The sequence below is a fragment of the Polyodon spathula genome, chromosome 9, assembly GCF_017654505.1.
Source record: "Polyodon spathula isolate WHYD16114869_AA chromosome 9, ASM1765450v1, whole genome shotgun sequence".
NCBI lineage: Eukaryota > Metazoa > Chordata > Actinopteri > Acipenseriformes > Polyodontidae > Polyodon > Polyodon spathula.
Window position 1 is genome coordinate 48,837,285 of NC_054542.1, and position 16,853 is coordinate 48,854,137.

Below are 16,853 nucleotides of genomic sequence, written 5' to 3' on the forward strand. Positions count from 1 at the left end.
CTTTGTCTGTTTGTATTACACATTCAATGTGCTATTCACAGCCTTTGGTTGCATGTATTTAGCATGGACTGTTATTGTTAGGTTTCTAAGTGATGGTTCATAGTTTCATTTGGTCCCTTTGCTTTTTGTCTTGCTGTTTTGTTTACTGTACTGCATCTCAGGTGTGCGATACATTCAGATGTTGAATTGGTTCAAACCATGAATAGAAAAACAGGATGGCTTCTGTACTGTCAAAAAAAAAAAAAAAAAAGCTATTTCTTGTTACGATCTGCTTGGAAGGAAATGAAAATGTAATGGCAGAAGCATACGGGCATGCACTAATGTAGTTCATAGGCAGCTGTGTCTGTTAGTGCATGGCAAGCTTTATATAGTACACTCCTGTGCAGAATTGTGTGCACAGCAGGTTGCTTTGGCAGTCTTTAACTATGCCAGATATGTTTGTGGTCCTTTTTGAAATGTGACTGGAACATTACCTAATATCAGAGTTCACAGTTACAGAATCTGTTGCAGACTTACAAATTAAAAAAAAAACAAACAAAAAAAACACCCAAGTAGTCAGACAAATGTATCACAAAATACAAATAAATGTCTGTAGAGATAAATGATTCCAAATAGCAGAATGGTTCCAGATAAAGAGACTCATTATGCATTTTAGACTAAATACTTACAAACAGGATACTCCAGTTTGCTGTAGATGCAGCATTGCATTGTTATTTTGGGTACTGCTTGTATTGTGGGTGCAGACTGTACAGCTGCAGGGAATGGTGTAATGCTTACATGCTTGTCCAGGGTCACACAGGCTCTCAGTGTCTGAGCTTGTTTTTTAACTATGGATCTCCTGGGTTTGAGTGCCATGGTCAACCTGTCAACTACAAATACTGGCTGCAAATATGACACACAGATGAGACCATTCAGCATTTCAATTACATTACAAAGGGGAGCACTTATGAGTTACAGATATAATAGGGTATTTAACTAATAGAATAGAGAGCACAGTATATCATTTTGTAAGCTCAAGTAAATTGTCAGTACTAGTCTTCATTCAATACAGACAAGTATTGGTAACACTTTACACTAAATGTCTCCAATTACTATGTACATTATGTGTACTTGCACATACTTACAATGGTGTTATGCATAGGTACAGTGTACTTAATGGGCAAATAGTTTTGCACAATATATGTAAGTACACAATTGTATCAGAAAAGAGTTAGGGTTATCAATAGAGTTAGGGTTAGGGTTATAGCATGCAAAGAAATAATACACATTAAGTACAGGGTAACTATGCATAATAATATTGTAATTATGTATAAGTACACATGAATTTACCAAGTAACTAGCATGTAAATACATGGTAATTAGAAAGGCAACGTAAAGTTGTACCAAGCAGTAATAGTAAAGTTTTTTTTAATTAAAACTGAAAACTAATTTTATAGAAAGTGATGATCATCGCAACCTTGGATTGTGGGATGTCAGGTAGTTACAACTAAGAGTTGTAATTAGCACCACATAAAGGCTATGCCAGTGCTATACGGCTGACACCACTAAAAGTACAATCTTTTGAAACCTTATTTTGCAAGCTTACATGACACACAGCACACATAGCTACACCCTTGGCTGTGGAATCGAGGTCTCTGTTTCCCTGGTTACAGGGTGATACCTCTAGCACTTACACAATGACAGGAGCAGGAGACACAGATTGCCAAGGATGCTGCTTTGTATCCAGTGTGTTTAAGGAGGACAGTTATTCTGTCTCTACTATGCATTTCTGGTAACTAAGAGTAATGTCAATCCCTGGACTCTTTGGAGCACTCTGGGTAAACATCTCACTAGCTGTCTAGTTAACTGCTGCCGGTACATGTACTGTGTATTTAGAAGAAAGATCCCTGCATGGCAGCGCATCTCCCCCGTTATATTAAACTCGAATGGCATGTTTAAAACGATTGTAGCCAACAACATATGCCTATAAATTGGACCTACTTCCATTGGCTACATTAATGTGAACGGTGCAGTTTTTAAAGTACATAGTACCCATGTATAATTTGTTTAGACTTGATATCTGATATTACAGTTTCAATGACTTTCAGATCACCTGTTACACTTGCACTTGTTGCACATTTCATCTTAAGGAATGTCTTTTGGGTCAAAGCATTTTACTGGCTGAAAGCATGGCAGTCAATAGGGGAAGCAGATGGTTTCTTTATAACAGAAATACATGTGGGTGGGGAGAACTTCACTCCCTAGGTGAATTGACCAAGAAGGTGCACCACTAAATGAAAGCATGGCTTGCAAACAGACATTTCTTTAACAGTGTGTAGGACCATAATGTTCTCAAATAAAAATTAATCTTTACTATAACATGTGTTGCTTTCCAGCAGCACATTTGTGATCTTTATTATGCATGTAAGTGCATAACTGGTAAGTTGTGTGAAATTATTTCATGAGCTGCAATCACTTTAATAGGAAGCATACTGTATCTTTCACTGGTTGACCACATATTGAAATGTGTTGGGTATTTAGTTACTAGCATGGAGCTTTAAATCAGGTTGCTGCCTTTCTGTTTAAATGCAGCAATTGTGCATAATCAGGGTATGAATATTCACCAGCACATTGCCAAGCTGAGCAAACAAGGGATATGCTGACAATCAGCTATGATTAATGAATGGATTGCACAGTGCTTTACTTATCTCTGGGAGAGTTAGACTGAGTGGATCTACAGAGTTGAGCTGGCAAGCTTTACAGCAATGCAGAGTTGTCTTCTGATAGCAGGCCTCTGGGGCCTTGATAAAGCCCTTGTAGTGAAGTGCTTTTGTCCTTCTCTGACAGTAAACATGCCACATTGTATAGTCCAGATAAATAATTCTGCACTGCAGGCTGCCATCATCAGGTGAAAGTTGCCCTTTATATATCAAGTGAGATTGCTTGCTGACACTGTCCACTGTTTAGAGACAGGGGAGATATAGAACTGCTTGTAAAATAGCCTACATACACACTCTTTGTTAACTGTAGCAGCATCCTACAACATCAATATAATACACCTTTGCACTATGCATTCTGCAAAGCAATGTTAATGTATAGAATCGGGACAGGAAAAACACTGCAAAATGTACTTTTACCACAGTAAACCTGCATTAAATCTAAAGCATCACCAGTGAGTAAACATATAAACAGATATTATAAAGTATTATACAGTATTTCAGAGAGCATAGAGTATAGGCTGAAAAGAAAGAGAAATGAACCATGCCATAAAATTGTCTGGGTTTCTAAAGCAAGTAAACCAGCAAAGCAGAAATGATTACCCTCGGTGCCAGCCCCTTCCACCTATCATAACAATGTTACCTTGCAACCCTTGAGAGAATTGTAGAATTGAAAAGTGGCTTGACAGGAAATGCCCCGGATCTGTTCTTCAGAAGAATAGTCCTTTACTGTAATATATTCAGGATCAATTTAAGCAGATACCATACTGCTTTATAAGAGAATAAAACTCTGGAACCATTGCTTATAAATTGGGTTCTTGAGACCATTGTTTGCTGAACTCAAAGTCTGGGCTGGAACAAAAGGGGTGTGAGTACAATAGATCACTCATATAGATTAGTATTGTCCCCCTGTCCTCTGTCCCAGTCCCCCATCCCCTGTCCCCCCATGACAAATGGAAGCAAGTAACATTTTGAGCACAATTGTTATTATTATTATTATTATTATTATTATATTATTATTATTATTATTATTATTATTATTATAATATTGGTGGGTGGCCAGACATCGGTTATAGTGTTCCTGCACATCAAGAAATATCTCCCCTCGTTGGGGGGACATATTCTGGAACAAGTCATTGGTAAAATGGTTTGTGAATAGTGGCAGTGAGATTCTCTACTGGACCTTATGGATTAATCTGTACAGCACCCCGCAGCCTGCAGTCAAGACTACAAAGTGTGGCCAGTTTGCACACACAGTATCTTCACATTCAGAGTAGACCTTGCAGAAGTAGGATTTCCAAAGACAAAAACTGCATGCTTGTATCATTACCAGTTAGTAGGCTTTGGAGGAATCCTAATAACAGGTGTTATTTATTCAATTATGTGTGTGTGTGTGTGTGTGTATACACACACACACACACACACACACACACACATAATTGAATATATATATATATATATATATATATATATATATATATATATATATATATATATATATATATATATATATCTTCAGTCACTGTGTGTATAACTGTACCATGTTAAGTTTCTATCTATGTATCTAATTTATAATACATAATGTTTTTTTTTTTTTTTTTTCTTGTTTTGGCAGAACAGTTTCTCGAACTCCATAAGTCCACACAAACTGTTTTAATATTTCCAAAAACGTAATTAAAAAAAAAAAACTGACCAAAGGGGACATAAACAATCATATCCATGATATATTTATTGAGGGGATCAATAATTTGTACTTCAATTGCATGTTGTATAACTGTTGGATAAGTCTGAACTCAGGCTGTGATTTAGCAATCCAGTCTTTTGTGTTATTGGGGTTGAATAATGAAATGGTACAAACGCTCTGTAACTGTTTAAAGAGTACATAGCAATTTAATTGTTTCCATTTCTTATTTAAAGAAGCTCTGATGTTCAAAGGTCACATTGTCACATGATTTTAACAGAATGAGGAAGTCTGTTCAGAGTCACGCCTCGTAGAGACAGAGAGAGAGAACAACGGTAACAGTTCAATTCTACAGCAACAACATCCAGGATCAAAATGATTGCCAGCATCATTGAAGAGTAAGAGAGCTGGAAGAAATGATAGCACAACTACGATTTCCGCTCCTTCCTCTTTAAACACAATATCAAAAACAGCATGAGCAGGGAGAGCTCATTGCTTCATTATGGTCACTATTGCAAACAATTAGAAACAAGTATCTGACCTTCATGTGTTGAAGAGGAGCACAACATTATACAGGAACCCTATGACTGGAAGCAAGTTGGTTCCTTATGGAACTCTCAAATATTCTGTATAAAAAAATATGTATTATTTCTGCTTCCTGGACAAGATGACAATATAGAAACAGAAAATATGACTTTCTGATTTAACGTGTTCATCTTTGTTTTAATCTTCATTGGCCTGCTCATCGATGTGGTTGTTAGAAATTCAATAAATAAATAGTTTCCAGTTTATTGCTTTTCAATAAATGTATGTTTTTATGTTTTGTACAAAAACCAACTATTCCCAATCCTCTCAACAGGAATTATTTGATTTAAAGAGTGGCTCTATTCTGCAGCATTTGTTCATGTGGTTCAGTTAATAAATGCTGCAGAATTGTGCTTCTCTTCAAATCAGTCATCATCAAATACTCCAAACCGAGAAAGCAAGGATTGGGAAAAGTACACAGGCTTCCATTAAAAGCCATTGTGGGTCAGAGTGATCTTTCTAGTTTATTTATTTACTTATTTTTAAATATAATGAATTTCTAAACTCCTAAACATGGTCCTTGCAGTTTATAAAGAGCGAAACCTGACTCTCTTGGAACAGGAGACACCCTGTATTCTGCTGTCAAAGACTAGCCTTTCCTGAAGTTTTGTAGTACATTTGGTCCACTGACATGTAAACAGAATTTCTAGACACAGATAGGAGACAGCTGTATGCTTGTGCTTTACATAGAGGAGTATTGTATGAATCAGGATGGCCTAATTATGAGTTGGTTGTCGTAAGGAATCCTCACGATTGAAATAAACACAGTATTCTTTTTATATAACAAGTACAATGCTTGGAAAAGAAAGTATATTTAACCCTAAATTAAAGAGATGAATTTAGAGAATAACTTTCATGAGATTATGCTCTACATCTGTTTTGCAATGCAGTATCATTTGAAACAGTGTGATTCTCCTGCTCAGTCTTTGCCCTGAATTTGAAAGAATGCTAGGTAGATTCCAAAACAGAGTGCAGTAAAGCCAATATGAAAATCTTTAATGCTAGGACTCTCAACACTTGTTGTATAACATGAAATGCTGCAGACGTAGCTCCTCCCTGAGATGTTAGTGTTGAGCCTTTAAAACATGTGATGGATTTCAAAGAACAGCAGGGAGTTAATAATGTGTAACTTGTTCTAACCTTCATTCAGGGAACCTGTTGTGCACAATATAAATAATATTTCAGGATATAGGCTTTCCTAATTATAGCTGTGTCTGCAGTCTCTATAAGCAATCAAGGGTTTGTTTATTAGGAGAGAAAAAATGCAAGACACAAAACCCTTCAGTGTTTCAAGATGAAGCCCTCAAAGTGTTCTGCCTGTTTTACTGTGTTAAATCAATGTGTATTTTGACAGCTGTAAGAAGTGCAGTTTGCTAAATGTTCACAAGCGCCAGTGCCTTTGTCTAGGAACCATTTGAAATGCTCAGCCAGGCAAGGCAAGGCTTCACGATTACATTTATTTCAGTGACATTCACAAAAGAGAACACAGAGATTGGAGAACCTTTCTACTTTAGATAATACTGCATTTATTTCAATTTTAACATCCAAATGAAACAGGTAATGGCCCAAACACAATAAATAAAGCAAGCACAAGTGTGCAGATTTGTTTAAGTGGATGTGTCAGGTTGCTGGAGTGAGCATGGTCTTTGTTCACACAATGGTAAATGATGCATGTATTTCGGAATTGGCTACAAACCAGCTCAGCAGGAGCACGGCCCAAAGGGTCTAGGGGTTGATGATTTATGTCAACGAGAGATATCTGAGCTTCAGAACAAAGTAACGGAATAATTGTTTTTTACTTACACATGGTTTCAGGCATACACATTCAGAATAGCAATATTCATTTATATTGACCCACTTGTATATTCCCAGATTATCAACATGTAGAAACACAAGCATATGCAGGGGTTAAACAAAACAAAACAAACACAAGCACCTTAGATACATAGCACACCATGTTGTGTAAGTGCTGCTCACATGATTAAGTGATTTATTTTATGAATGTAATCCCTGACTGTATGTTTAAATTATATAAAACTTGAACCTACCAGTTGCAAGTCAGTTTCATTCAAAACGGGAAAGACAAGGTCAATTTCCACCCCCTTCCCTGTCAGACCTCAAGGCAGTTGCCATTAAAGGATACCAAAACAAGCATTCATCCTTTATTAGAAAATCCCTTAAATGAGTGGAGTAAATGACTGAAAATAGAGCTGTTGTTTAACCTTTTTTCTCTTTTTGAAGGAATTAATAAAAAATACATTACCAAAATTAAATGACATTAATCTTGTTGTTCACAAGAATTACAAAGAAGCAATCATAAATAAATGCAGATACTGTACCAAAATTAAGTGCAAAGTCCTGCAGGTTTATTTTTAAATAATGTACACATTACGTGCACTGTAACTACATTATAACACTGTAACTATGTGTAAGTACACATGCATTTACTAAGTAACTACTATGTAAATGCACGGTAACTAGAGACATGGTGTAAAATGTTACAGTAAAAAACAAATACAAAATAAAAAGTGCCCTTTGTGATAGTGGTTTCCAGAGGTAAAGGGCACAAAAGGCTTGTGAATTAGCCTGCTGTGCCACCTTGCCCCACTTACAATTTTTCCTTTAAACGTAAAAGAAAAGCCAGGTGATTGAGGTTAACAGTACTCAACACCCAATGCTTAGGGTTGAAGGGAATTATGCTATATTAATTGAGTTTTGATAGGGCTTGGATCTCAGCTGATTACTTATTGTAGTCTTAAGAAGAGCTGCCAGTATGCACTGTATCTCTGACTATCTTGTTTTCTTTTTTTTTTTTTTTTAACAGCTTGTCGACATGGATTCTTCAAAGCATTTGCAGGAAACATCAGGTGTTCCAAATGCCCTCCTCACAGCTTCACCTACGATGCAGGCTCTCCGATCTGCAACTGTGAAAATGGGTACTTCAGGGCAGAGAAGGACCCGCCTACCATGTCATGCACAAGTAAGGGATCATCTCAAAGTAATTCATCTCTGTGCATGCAGAGTCCAGACCAATATAGCCTCAATCCAGCATACCAGCATGACAAGTAGTAGCAACCTTTATTGACACGTATAGTTTCACTAGGTGGTTCCGAGGTGAATGAGGTTGAGGTTTTAGGCCTGCTGGTCTTGCCCGGTCCCAATGGAGCCATCCTGGTGAGAGCTGGAAGGATGGGACCCCACCCCACTGAGGTAGCAGGGTTTAAATAGGGAGACTGATTAAAGGGTTAAAGATTTGAAATAACATTTGAAATAACATTCAGTACTTTTTCAGTATTATGAACAGCACCTGAAGCATGGCAGCAGTGTTTACAGTCCTGTTTCCATCCCAGAATTAGCGGCTTCCCTCTTTCTGGGCAGGCAGCAACATGGCGCACCCTGGTAAATGTCAGTTCTCATGCAAAAGTTCCCCTGAGCTAAATGATGCCACTCCTTATTGATTTTGGGTCAGATACTGAGAGTGAAATTGATGTAGACGTTCATGCAATTCTTACAAACATTTGTGTTTGTATGTTCTTGATTGTTAAAAAATTGTTTTTAATCCAATAACAATGCAAATTATTTCAAAAGGTTTATTTGAAGAAATTAAATGGCTGTGGTGATACTTTACTTTATTTCCTGATAAATTACTTGCAGTGTCAAACATTCGTACAATACTGTGTTTAATGATTTTATGCTTTTCCATCGGGACAACAAAAGGTTACATCTTGATGCATCTTGAGCTATGTCATAATTGAAAGGGTTACCATCAAATTTGATATGAATCACTTATATGACAAATACAGGGTTTCTGTCCTATTCGCAATACAAAACATTACATTGAATTAATAGTAGTAGGGTCGAACTAGTTTGCATTTCCGAGAACTTTTCCTGGATCAAGTTTCGGGCAGAAGAAGGTTTGCACAACCATGAAAACAGCCTCAGATAATAATGTAAAAAAGAATCATAATGCTAACTATGTAATTAAAATGAGATATGAGGACATGAAGTTGTCACTGTTGATTTAGGAAATAGCTCATCTTAGTGTTGTCCTCCTCCACAGATAAAGTGGAGACATTTCTCATGAGGTGAGTAGTGTCTGCTGGCACACTCCTAGGGCTACGCTCTTAGTAGTGCTGTTTTTAAATTGTATTTTCAGTTAATATAAACCCAACAGTAAGGTAAAACTGTTCAGAATTTAAAAACAATGCATGTAATCTAGTGGTAAATATTGTGTTTGAATTTAATTTAAGTAAAAAATGATTTATAATCCAATTATATAAATTAAGTCAGTTAACTCAGTCTTGACTAAATGTGGAATTAAAGAGATTATTTAGCTTGAGGCCTATTCAAAGCACATTCTTTTTTTATTTGCTTTAAGTAAGCTGAGGTATTTTAATACATAACTGACAGCAATCTTAAATACATGCTTTATGAATTGGGGTGTTAGAAAGCCACAGCTGGTACATATGTACGTTTGAATTATCTGCAGAGTTAGCAGAGCCAGGGAAAATTATGTTTTCCTGTGGAAGGGCTGGATTGAGAGAAAGAAGCAGTGTAGTTGCCAGTGAAACAAGAACGGGTTAAATGCATTGATCTGCAGGAGCAGCTGCCAAGTCCCCCAGTGTTCCACACAATCTCTGTATAATTTAGAAAAGATAACAAAAGATAACAAAGCAATCAGCCCATATTCACAAAAGCCGGGTGACATATACTTTAGTGGAGTTTTAGGATTAGAATGAATTGTCTCTCATTGTTCTCAGTTTTAAATCTTCATAAATGATTCACTGCATGTCATTACAGCTTAATATTTGCATGAAATCACAGTTTAGCTAGAATCATTTATCGGCAATTAAAAAGCTATTTTAATCGTCATGCAAATTACCACGAAGGCCCTTGAGTAAGAAATTGTCTGCTTCTCGATATCTTGAGGCAGACAGTGGCGTTCTTCAGACTATACTACCGTAATTGATTGAGCTTCCATTCAGGCGGCTTTGGATTTACTGTTATACAAGTCCTGAAAGAGAAAGTAAAGAGTCGTGGTGTGAGTTTTAATGACAAAGACATCACAGTGGGCATGCAACACAAAGATCTGTAACTCTTTTTACTCAGGCACTGTGAGAGACAGCCCTGCTTGGAAAGAGAGGAGCTAAGCTTTCAAATGCGATCCTACTTGTGTATTTCCGGTAGATGACCATATTAGGAGATAGGCTTGAATGCAACTGTTTTGGAACGTTGCTGTGCTCTGATAATAGACCTACCTATGACCAGGGTGCCTGGGATGAATAATTTGAATGGTTTTTTGTTTCTTTTTTTTCTTTTGGTTGCTTTTGGTCCCTTTTGTATATATGGCCCTAATTCCCTTGAAGTTTTATTGTACACTTTCAGATTTGAGCTGGCCATGCTAAAATATTTTTACAAAAGATAAGTCAAGTTTCTTTTTTTTTTTCTAAAAACCATATCTTTTTTCTGTGGTTTTTGTTGTCTATACTAAACAGGGTGAATCTCAGACTATTTAACTTTTTTTAATGAAAGCCTAGTGTGTGCACATTCATTTCATGTATGACAAGTACATGTAACCTTTATAGTTAAAGGGTTATAGGCATAAATCTAACAACAATAAAAAACAGATCAAAATGGCTCAGACCCTAAATTAACAGCTTTCACAGGGGAGGCTGGCTCTTTCGTATAGGGGTAAGTTCTGCAGAACAGTGCAAGGTCCCGTGCTCGCCCCTAGCCTCCACCTGCTATAATGCCATTAGTGTGCATGGGAATGTAATGTCATGGTTCAAGAATAAGGAAAGCAATAAAAGACACAAGTGATGTTGTATATCGCTATCCTATCAAAATCAGGTTCTTTATTATTAATGGTTGGTTACTGTTAATGGGAACCCACTGCAAAGGAAATGACAGATTCCAATGTGTGAGTCTCTTCCATTTTTAAAGACAGGCTGCTAGTACAAAACATATGCTAAACCTTAAAAGGCATTAGTATGGTGAGAGAGAGAAAGACAAACAGATGTGGGCAGCCATGTAGGATAGCTCATTGATTTCTTGTCTGTGATCTAAAGAAAAAAAAAAGAAAAGTTTATTTATAGATGAAATGCCACTTCCAGTTAGAGAGACTGTGATTTGGATGCTTCAAGGCAAAACGAATGCAAGGACCATTGTTTAAAAAGTCTTTCCACCACCATGGATCCCATGATTGGCAGCTGCGTTGTTCAATGCAGAAAGGTGATGGAGGGGGTTTAACGCGGTTCTCAAGTGTGACTGGCAGCTTGCAGCAATTTTAACCCTTACGACACCAAGTGCCCTTAATGAATATAAATTGCTTTTTTTCCCCTGCATTGCCCTTAGCCATCATTCAAGTCTGGCCTCCATATTTTCCAGAACTTAACTCTTTGCTGGTCGTTATCATAAGAAAAAGGACGTCATGGTCCTAAAAAAACCTGCAAATGTACTCATTTGCTGTAGAATGGTTACAGCTTCCAGTACTGGTGTTAGAATAGGAAGAGTAAAAAAAATGTTGACTTTTTGCTAGAGCCTCAGCACCTTTATAAATATTCTAGTGCTACTGCTGTACAGGAGTTACCGTGCCAGTCAATAAATGAAAAGACTGGGGCCTTGAATGGAACTCAAATATTATGCTTTTTTAATGGTTAGCACATAAAATATGAGACTAGAAAGGAAATAAACTCTGACTCCAGGCAGCATCCGGGTTAATTAGCCAGTCAGCAACCGTCTTTATCAAAATACAACAATGTGTCATACAGCCAAACAGTCAGTGCACAACAAATTATCCACACTATCTGCAAACTGGTGGATATCATTATCCACCCACTACTGTTACTTAGACAAACTCTACTTTAAAGAACCCAAGATTTATCATAAAAACAGTGCAAGAGATTGCTTGAGCTAAGCTGGGAAGTCAGCTTTAGTACCGTAATTGTCTGTAAAATTGCTGACAATGCCATGTTATTTGCTTCAAACTAAATGCTCTGGCAGAAATGTTATACATGTTTATCAAAAGAGAATGTGCATAATAGTGGATATGAAACTTAGCCTTAGAAATGGTATCAAATAACCTAGGTGTAAACCTGCAACCTTGGGGCTTGCAGAGAGTCACTGTACCCCCTACCCCCCCACCACCCCAAAGGCTTTGCTCACTTAGGGCAAAGGATACAATTGCAGTCCACTCTTGCTACCATGTGGTGTATCACCATATTTAGTTCTATTGAAATAGAAAGCCTTTTGAAACCAGCTGGTACCGGAACAAGTTTTTGTTTCATCCAGACCAAAACAACTTGTATTATGTTTGTAAGTTAGTAATGTATGTGCATTATTACATCAAAGACATTAGCCTTTAATACAATGCTTGTTTAACTGACATAAAAATGATGTCATAAAAGAGTGGCATCAGATGTCATTAAATGTATTTTTCTTAACATTTTCCCTTTCGATTTGCCCATTTCCAAATCTGTTTGTAAATCCTACATTTGCTTAATCAAGGATAAAGGTATACCTTGGCTTGTCTTAAAAATCTAATTATTTCACTGTACTTTTTTTTTTTTTTTTATTGTTGCCAGGGCCACCTTCTCCTCCCCAGAATGTCATTTTCAACATCAACGAGAGCTCACTGTTTCTAGAGTGGAGCCCTCCCAGTGACATGGGAGGCAGGAAGGATCTTACCTACAATGTGATTTGTAAGAAGTGTGGGGCTGAGCCCAGGGACTGTGAGCTGTGTGGAGAAGGCATGCGCTTCATCCCCCGACATGTGGGCCTGACCAACTCCTCGGTGACTGTACTGGACTTCGTAGCTCATGCCAACTACACCTTCGAGATTGAGTCGTTGAACGCTGTCTCCGAGTTCAGCTCATTCCCTAGGCCTGTGACAGCCATCACCATTACTACTGACCAAGCTGGTGAGTAAGTGGGGCTGTTCATGGACTTCTCAGGTTGTATCTCTGTCAGCTTTAATCATCATCATTAACCATCTTCTTATGAGATACTAAAGGCAATATTCTTTTATGAGAGCAAGTTGCATCATTTGTGGTCAAATGAACACACAGCAGCATGTTAGGAATGATCAAGAAACCTTCTTACATTTACTTGCTGAGTTTGGTTCACAGGAATGGTGCAAATTGGAGTAAAAAATGTTAAACAGGGGCAAGGTAGGAGGGGTGTTTTTTTCCTTTTGATTTATACAACCTACTCAACACTTTTAGTGTGTGAAAAAGGGGTGGGGGTGGGGCGGTGTGAAAAAACAAACCAATTCAAAATGAAAACCTTAAATGTGCTGTGACACTCCTAAAAAAGCTCAGGTGCAACCAGTTGCCTTCAGAATTTATACAATAAGTTAAATGGAGTCCACCTGTGTGCAATACAAGTGGTTCACATGATTTCAGGTTAAATACACCTGTCTCTGTAACGTCCCACAGTTGGGTAGTGCATTTAAAGCAAAGATACAACCATGAAGAACAAGGAGCTTTCAAAACAACTCCGGGATAAAGTTGTGGAAAGCCAGAGATCAGGGGAGGGATATAAAAAGATTTCAAAGGCACTGAATATCCCTTGGAGCACAGCTAAGTTGATCATTAAGAAGTGGAAGGTATATGGCAACACATAGAATCTTCTTAGAGCAGGCTGTCTTCCCAAACTGAGCATCCAGGTAAGAAGGGCATTGGTCAGAGAAGCCATCAATAAGCCAATGACAACTCTAAAAGGTATTGACAGTGTCGACCCAAGGGACTTTTTCAGCCTGAAAAAAGAAACAAGGACCAGGGGTCACAAATGGAGTTTAGAAAAAGGGGCATTCAGAACAGAAAATAGGAGACACTTTTTTACACAGAGAATTGTGAGGGTCTGGAATCAACTCCCCAGTAATGTTGTTGAAGCTGACACCCTGGGATCCTTCAAGAAGCTGCTTGATGAGATTTTGGGATCAATAAGCTACTAACAACCAAACGAGCAAGATGGGCCGAATGGCCTCCTCTCGTTTGTAAACTTTCTTATGTTCTTATGTTCTTATGAAAGACCTACAGCTTTCATGGCTGATATGGGATAAACTGTCCATGTGTCAACAATAGCTGAGGTACTCCACAAATCTGGCCTGTATGGAAAAGTGTGAAAGAAGGAAACCATTTCTGAAAATAGCCCATGTAAAATCTTGCTTGGAATTTGCAAAAAGGTATGTGGAAGACTCTGAAAAGATGTGGCAAAAGATACTGTGGTTCGATGAAACAAAAATTGAACTATTTGGCCTAAATGCAAAGCATTGTCTGGTGCAAACCAAACATAGCACATCACCTAGGTAACACCATCCCTACTGTGAAGCATGGTGTTAGCAGCATCACGCTATAGGGATGCTTTTCATCGGCAGGGACTGGGAAGCTCGTCGGGGTAGAAGGCAAAATGGATGGAGCTAAATACAGGCAAATCTTGTCTGCAAAAGACCTAAGACTGGGGCAGAGATTCACCTTTCAGCAGGACAATGACCCCAAGCACACAGCCAAAGCGACACTGGAGTGGCTTAAAAACAAGAAAGTGAATGTCCAAGAGTGGCCCAGTCAAATTCCGGACTTGAATCCAATTGAGAATCTGTGGCAAGACTTGAAGATTGCTGTCTACCACCGATCCCCATCCAACTTGACAGAGCTAGAACAATTTTGCCAAGAAGAATGTGTGAATATTGCCTAATCCAGATGTGCAAACCTGGTAGACTTACCCCAAAAGACTCACAGCTGTAATTGCTGACAAAGGTGGTTCTACCAAGTATTGACTCAGGGAGGTGAATACTTATCTAACCAAGACATTTCATTTTTTTTTTTTTTTTGTTTTTTTTTTTTCCTTAACTGTTTTTTCACAATAAAAATTCTCTTGCCTCGTCAAAGTATTGAGTAGGTTGTGTAAATAAAAAAAAAAAAATCCAATTTAAATTCATCAAGATTTCAGGTTGTAACACAACAAACTGTAATATTATATGTATTAAGATTTACTAACTGGAGATTTACAAGACTAGGATTTTTGTCCTAGTTGAATGAACTTTTATATGTAACTGTAAAATCTGTTTAGTCGCAAAAATGTTGGAACACATTTTTTGTATCTGCTGGAATGAGATCCGCTGGAATTAGAGACGTTGCATCAGTTTGGTAACTGATACACAGCCTATAAACACTGCAAAGCTATGCTATGATGCCAAGGCAGATTAGTGCTATAACTATCAAAGAATAAGAGAAAAGAATCAGCTGTGTCAGCAGATACAACTGATCACCATGGGGATTATAAGGTTGCAAATGTCTTCATCTAGACAATGTGTGGGGAAGCTATAAAAAATGCTAACAAGGCGCTCAGCTACATTGAATTTAAATCAAGGGAAGTAATATTAAAACTGTACAATGCACTAGTAAAACCTCATCTTGAATATTGTGTGCAGTTCTGGTCACCTCGCTATAAAAAAGATATTGCTGCTCTAGAAAGAGTGCAAAGAAGAGCGACCAGAATTATTCCGGGCTTAAAAGGCATGTCATATGCAGACAGGCTAAAATAATTGAATCTGTTCAGTCTTGAACAAAGAAGACTACGCGGCGACCTAATTCAAGCATTCAAAATTCTAAAAGGTATTGACAGTGTCGACCCAAGGGGTTTTTTCAGCCTGAAAAAAGAAACAAGGACCAGGGGTCACACATGGAGATTAGACAAAGGGGCATTCAGAACAGCAAATAGGAGGCACATTTTTACACAGAGAATTGTGAGGGTCTGGAATCAACTCCCTAGTAATGTTGTTGAAGCTGACACCCTGGGATCCTTCAAGAAGCTGCTTGATGAGATTTTGGAATCCATAAGCTACTAACAACCAAACGAGCAAGATAGACCGAATGGCTTCCTCTCGTTTGTAAACTTTCTTCTGTTCTTCTGTTCTTATGATTAACAGCTGAATACACTGGCCTGTAAACCCTACCACCTTGTAGAATGTGAGAAACACCTGGGAGAAAATGACTAGAGCTGTTGTATTGCTGTCTCAAAGCAAGTCCCATACAATTGTTTGCTGCCTTAGAAACTATCAAGGAGCATCATACAGGTGTTTCTTTATAATGAATGTGACCATTTATCAATACTTTTTCAGGAAAACACACAGGTAACGCACTGTAAGAAAAATTCATGTCAATATACTTGCCATGTACATTTTGTTACATTTCCATTTCACTGAGAAACAGGAGTATGTTACAGTGGTAACTACACTTAATATGTGTGAGTGTGTCACTAAAATAAATCAGAGCAGAGATTGATGGGTGGCAATCAGTTGTCTTTTCTTTTTCCCAAATAAACTCATCGCACACAGATCTCAAAAGAGCACTCAATAGGTAATGGTAGATTACAGCACATATTTTTATTATAAAATAAGTAATGTACAAGCGATATCCTGTTTAACTAGGGTGTTTTTTCAGCTGATCACTATGGGGATTATAAGGTTGCAATTGTGCCAACAAAAATAGCTGCTAGGTAAGGACTTCATGGCGTCTCAGTGCTACAGTGCCCATGTGTCTGTAGTGACTTCCATTGATTTCCAGTAATGCCCTTAATTTAATTCATCCAGTTTCCTTCAGAGAAGGTAGAGTATATAAATAAATGGTCTGAATCATTAAAACGCTATTCTGTATTTGTTTAATAATATTTTTTAGGACCTTTATAGTCATTCTATGCTGAGCGACTTTCAAATGTGCATTTAAAAACTTAAAATGGATAAATCTAGGACTTAACCTCTACCCCCACTCTCTACTGTTCTGTAAAAATAACCTGACAGTTTCAGTGTTTACGTATGTCCAATAAGATAGATATTGTAAATACATAGTTAGACACATGGATACATAGATAGATAGAGTTTCAGTTGGCAGCAG

At 37.7% G+C, this 16,853-nt stretch overlaps 1 protein-coding gene across 1 annotated transcript in view; it reads left to right on the plus strand.

The window, feature by feature from the left end:
* The window catches only part of LOC121321110 (ephrin type-A receptor 6-like), a 115,977-nt gene extending 103,088 nt beyond the window's left edge, over nucleotides 1-12,889 (plus strand). Inside the window, exons 4-5 of the mRNA XM_041260013.1 lie at nucleotides 7,787-7,942; nucleotides 12,546-12,889. Coding sequence (XP_041115947.1) covers nucleotides 7,787-7,942; nucleotides 12,546-12,889 — 500 coding nt within the window. The remainder of the gene's footprint in view (nucleotides 1-7,786; nucleotides 7,943-12,545) is intronic.
* Nucleotides 12,890-16,853: the final 3,964 nt, after the last annotated feature.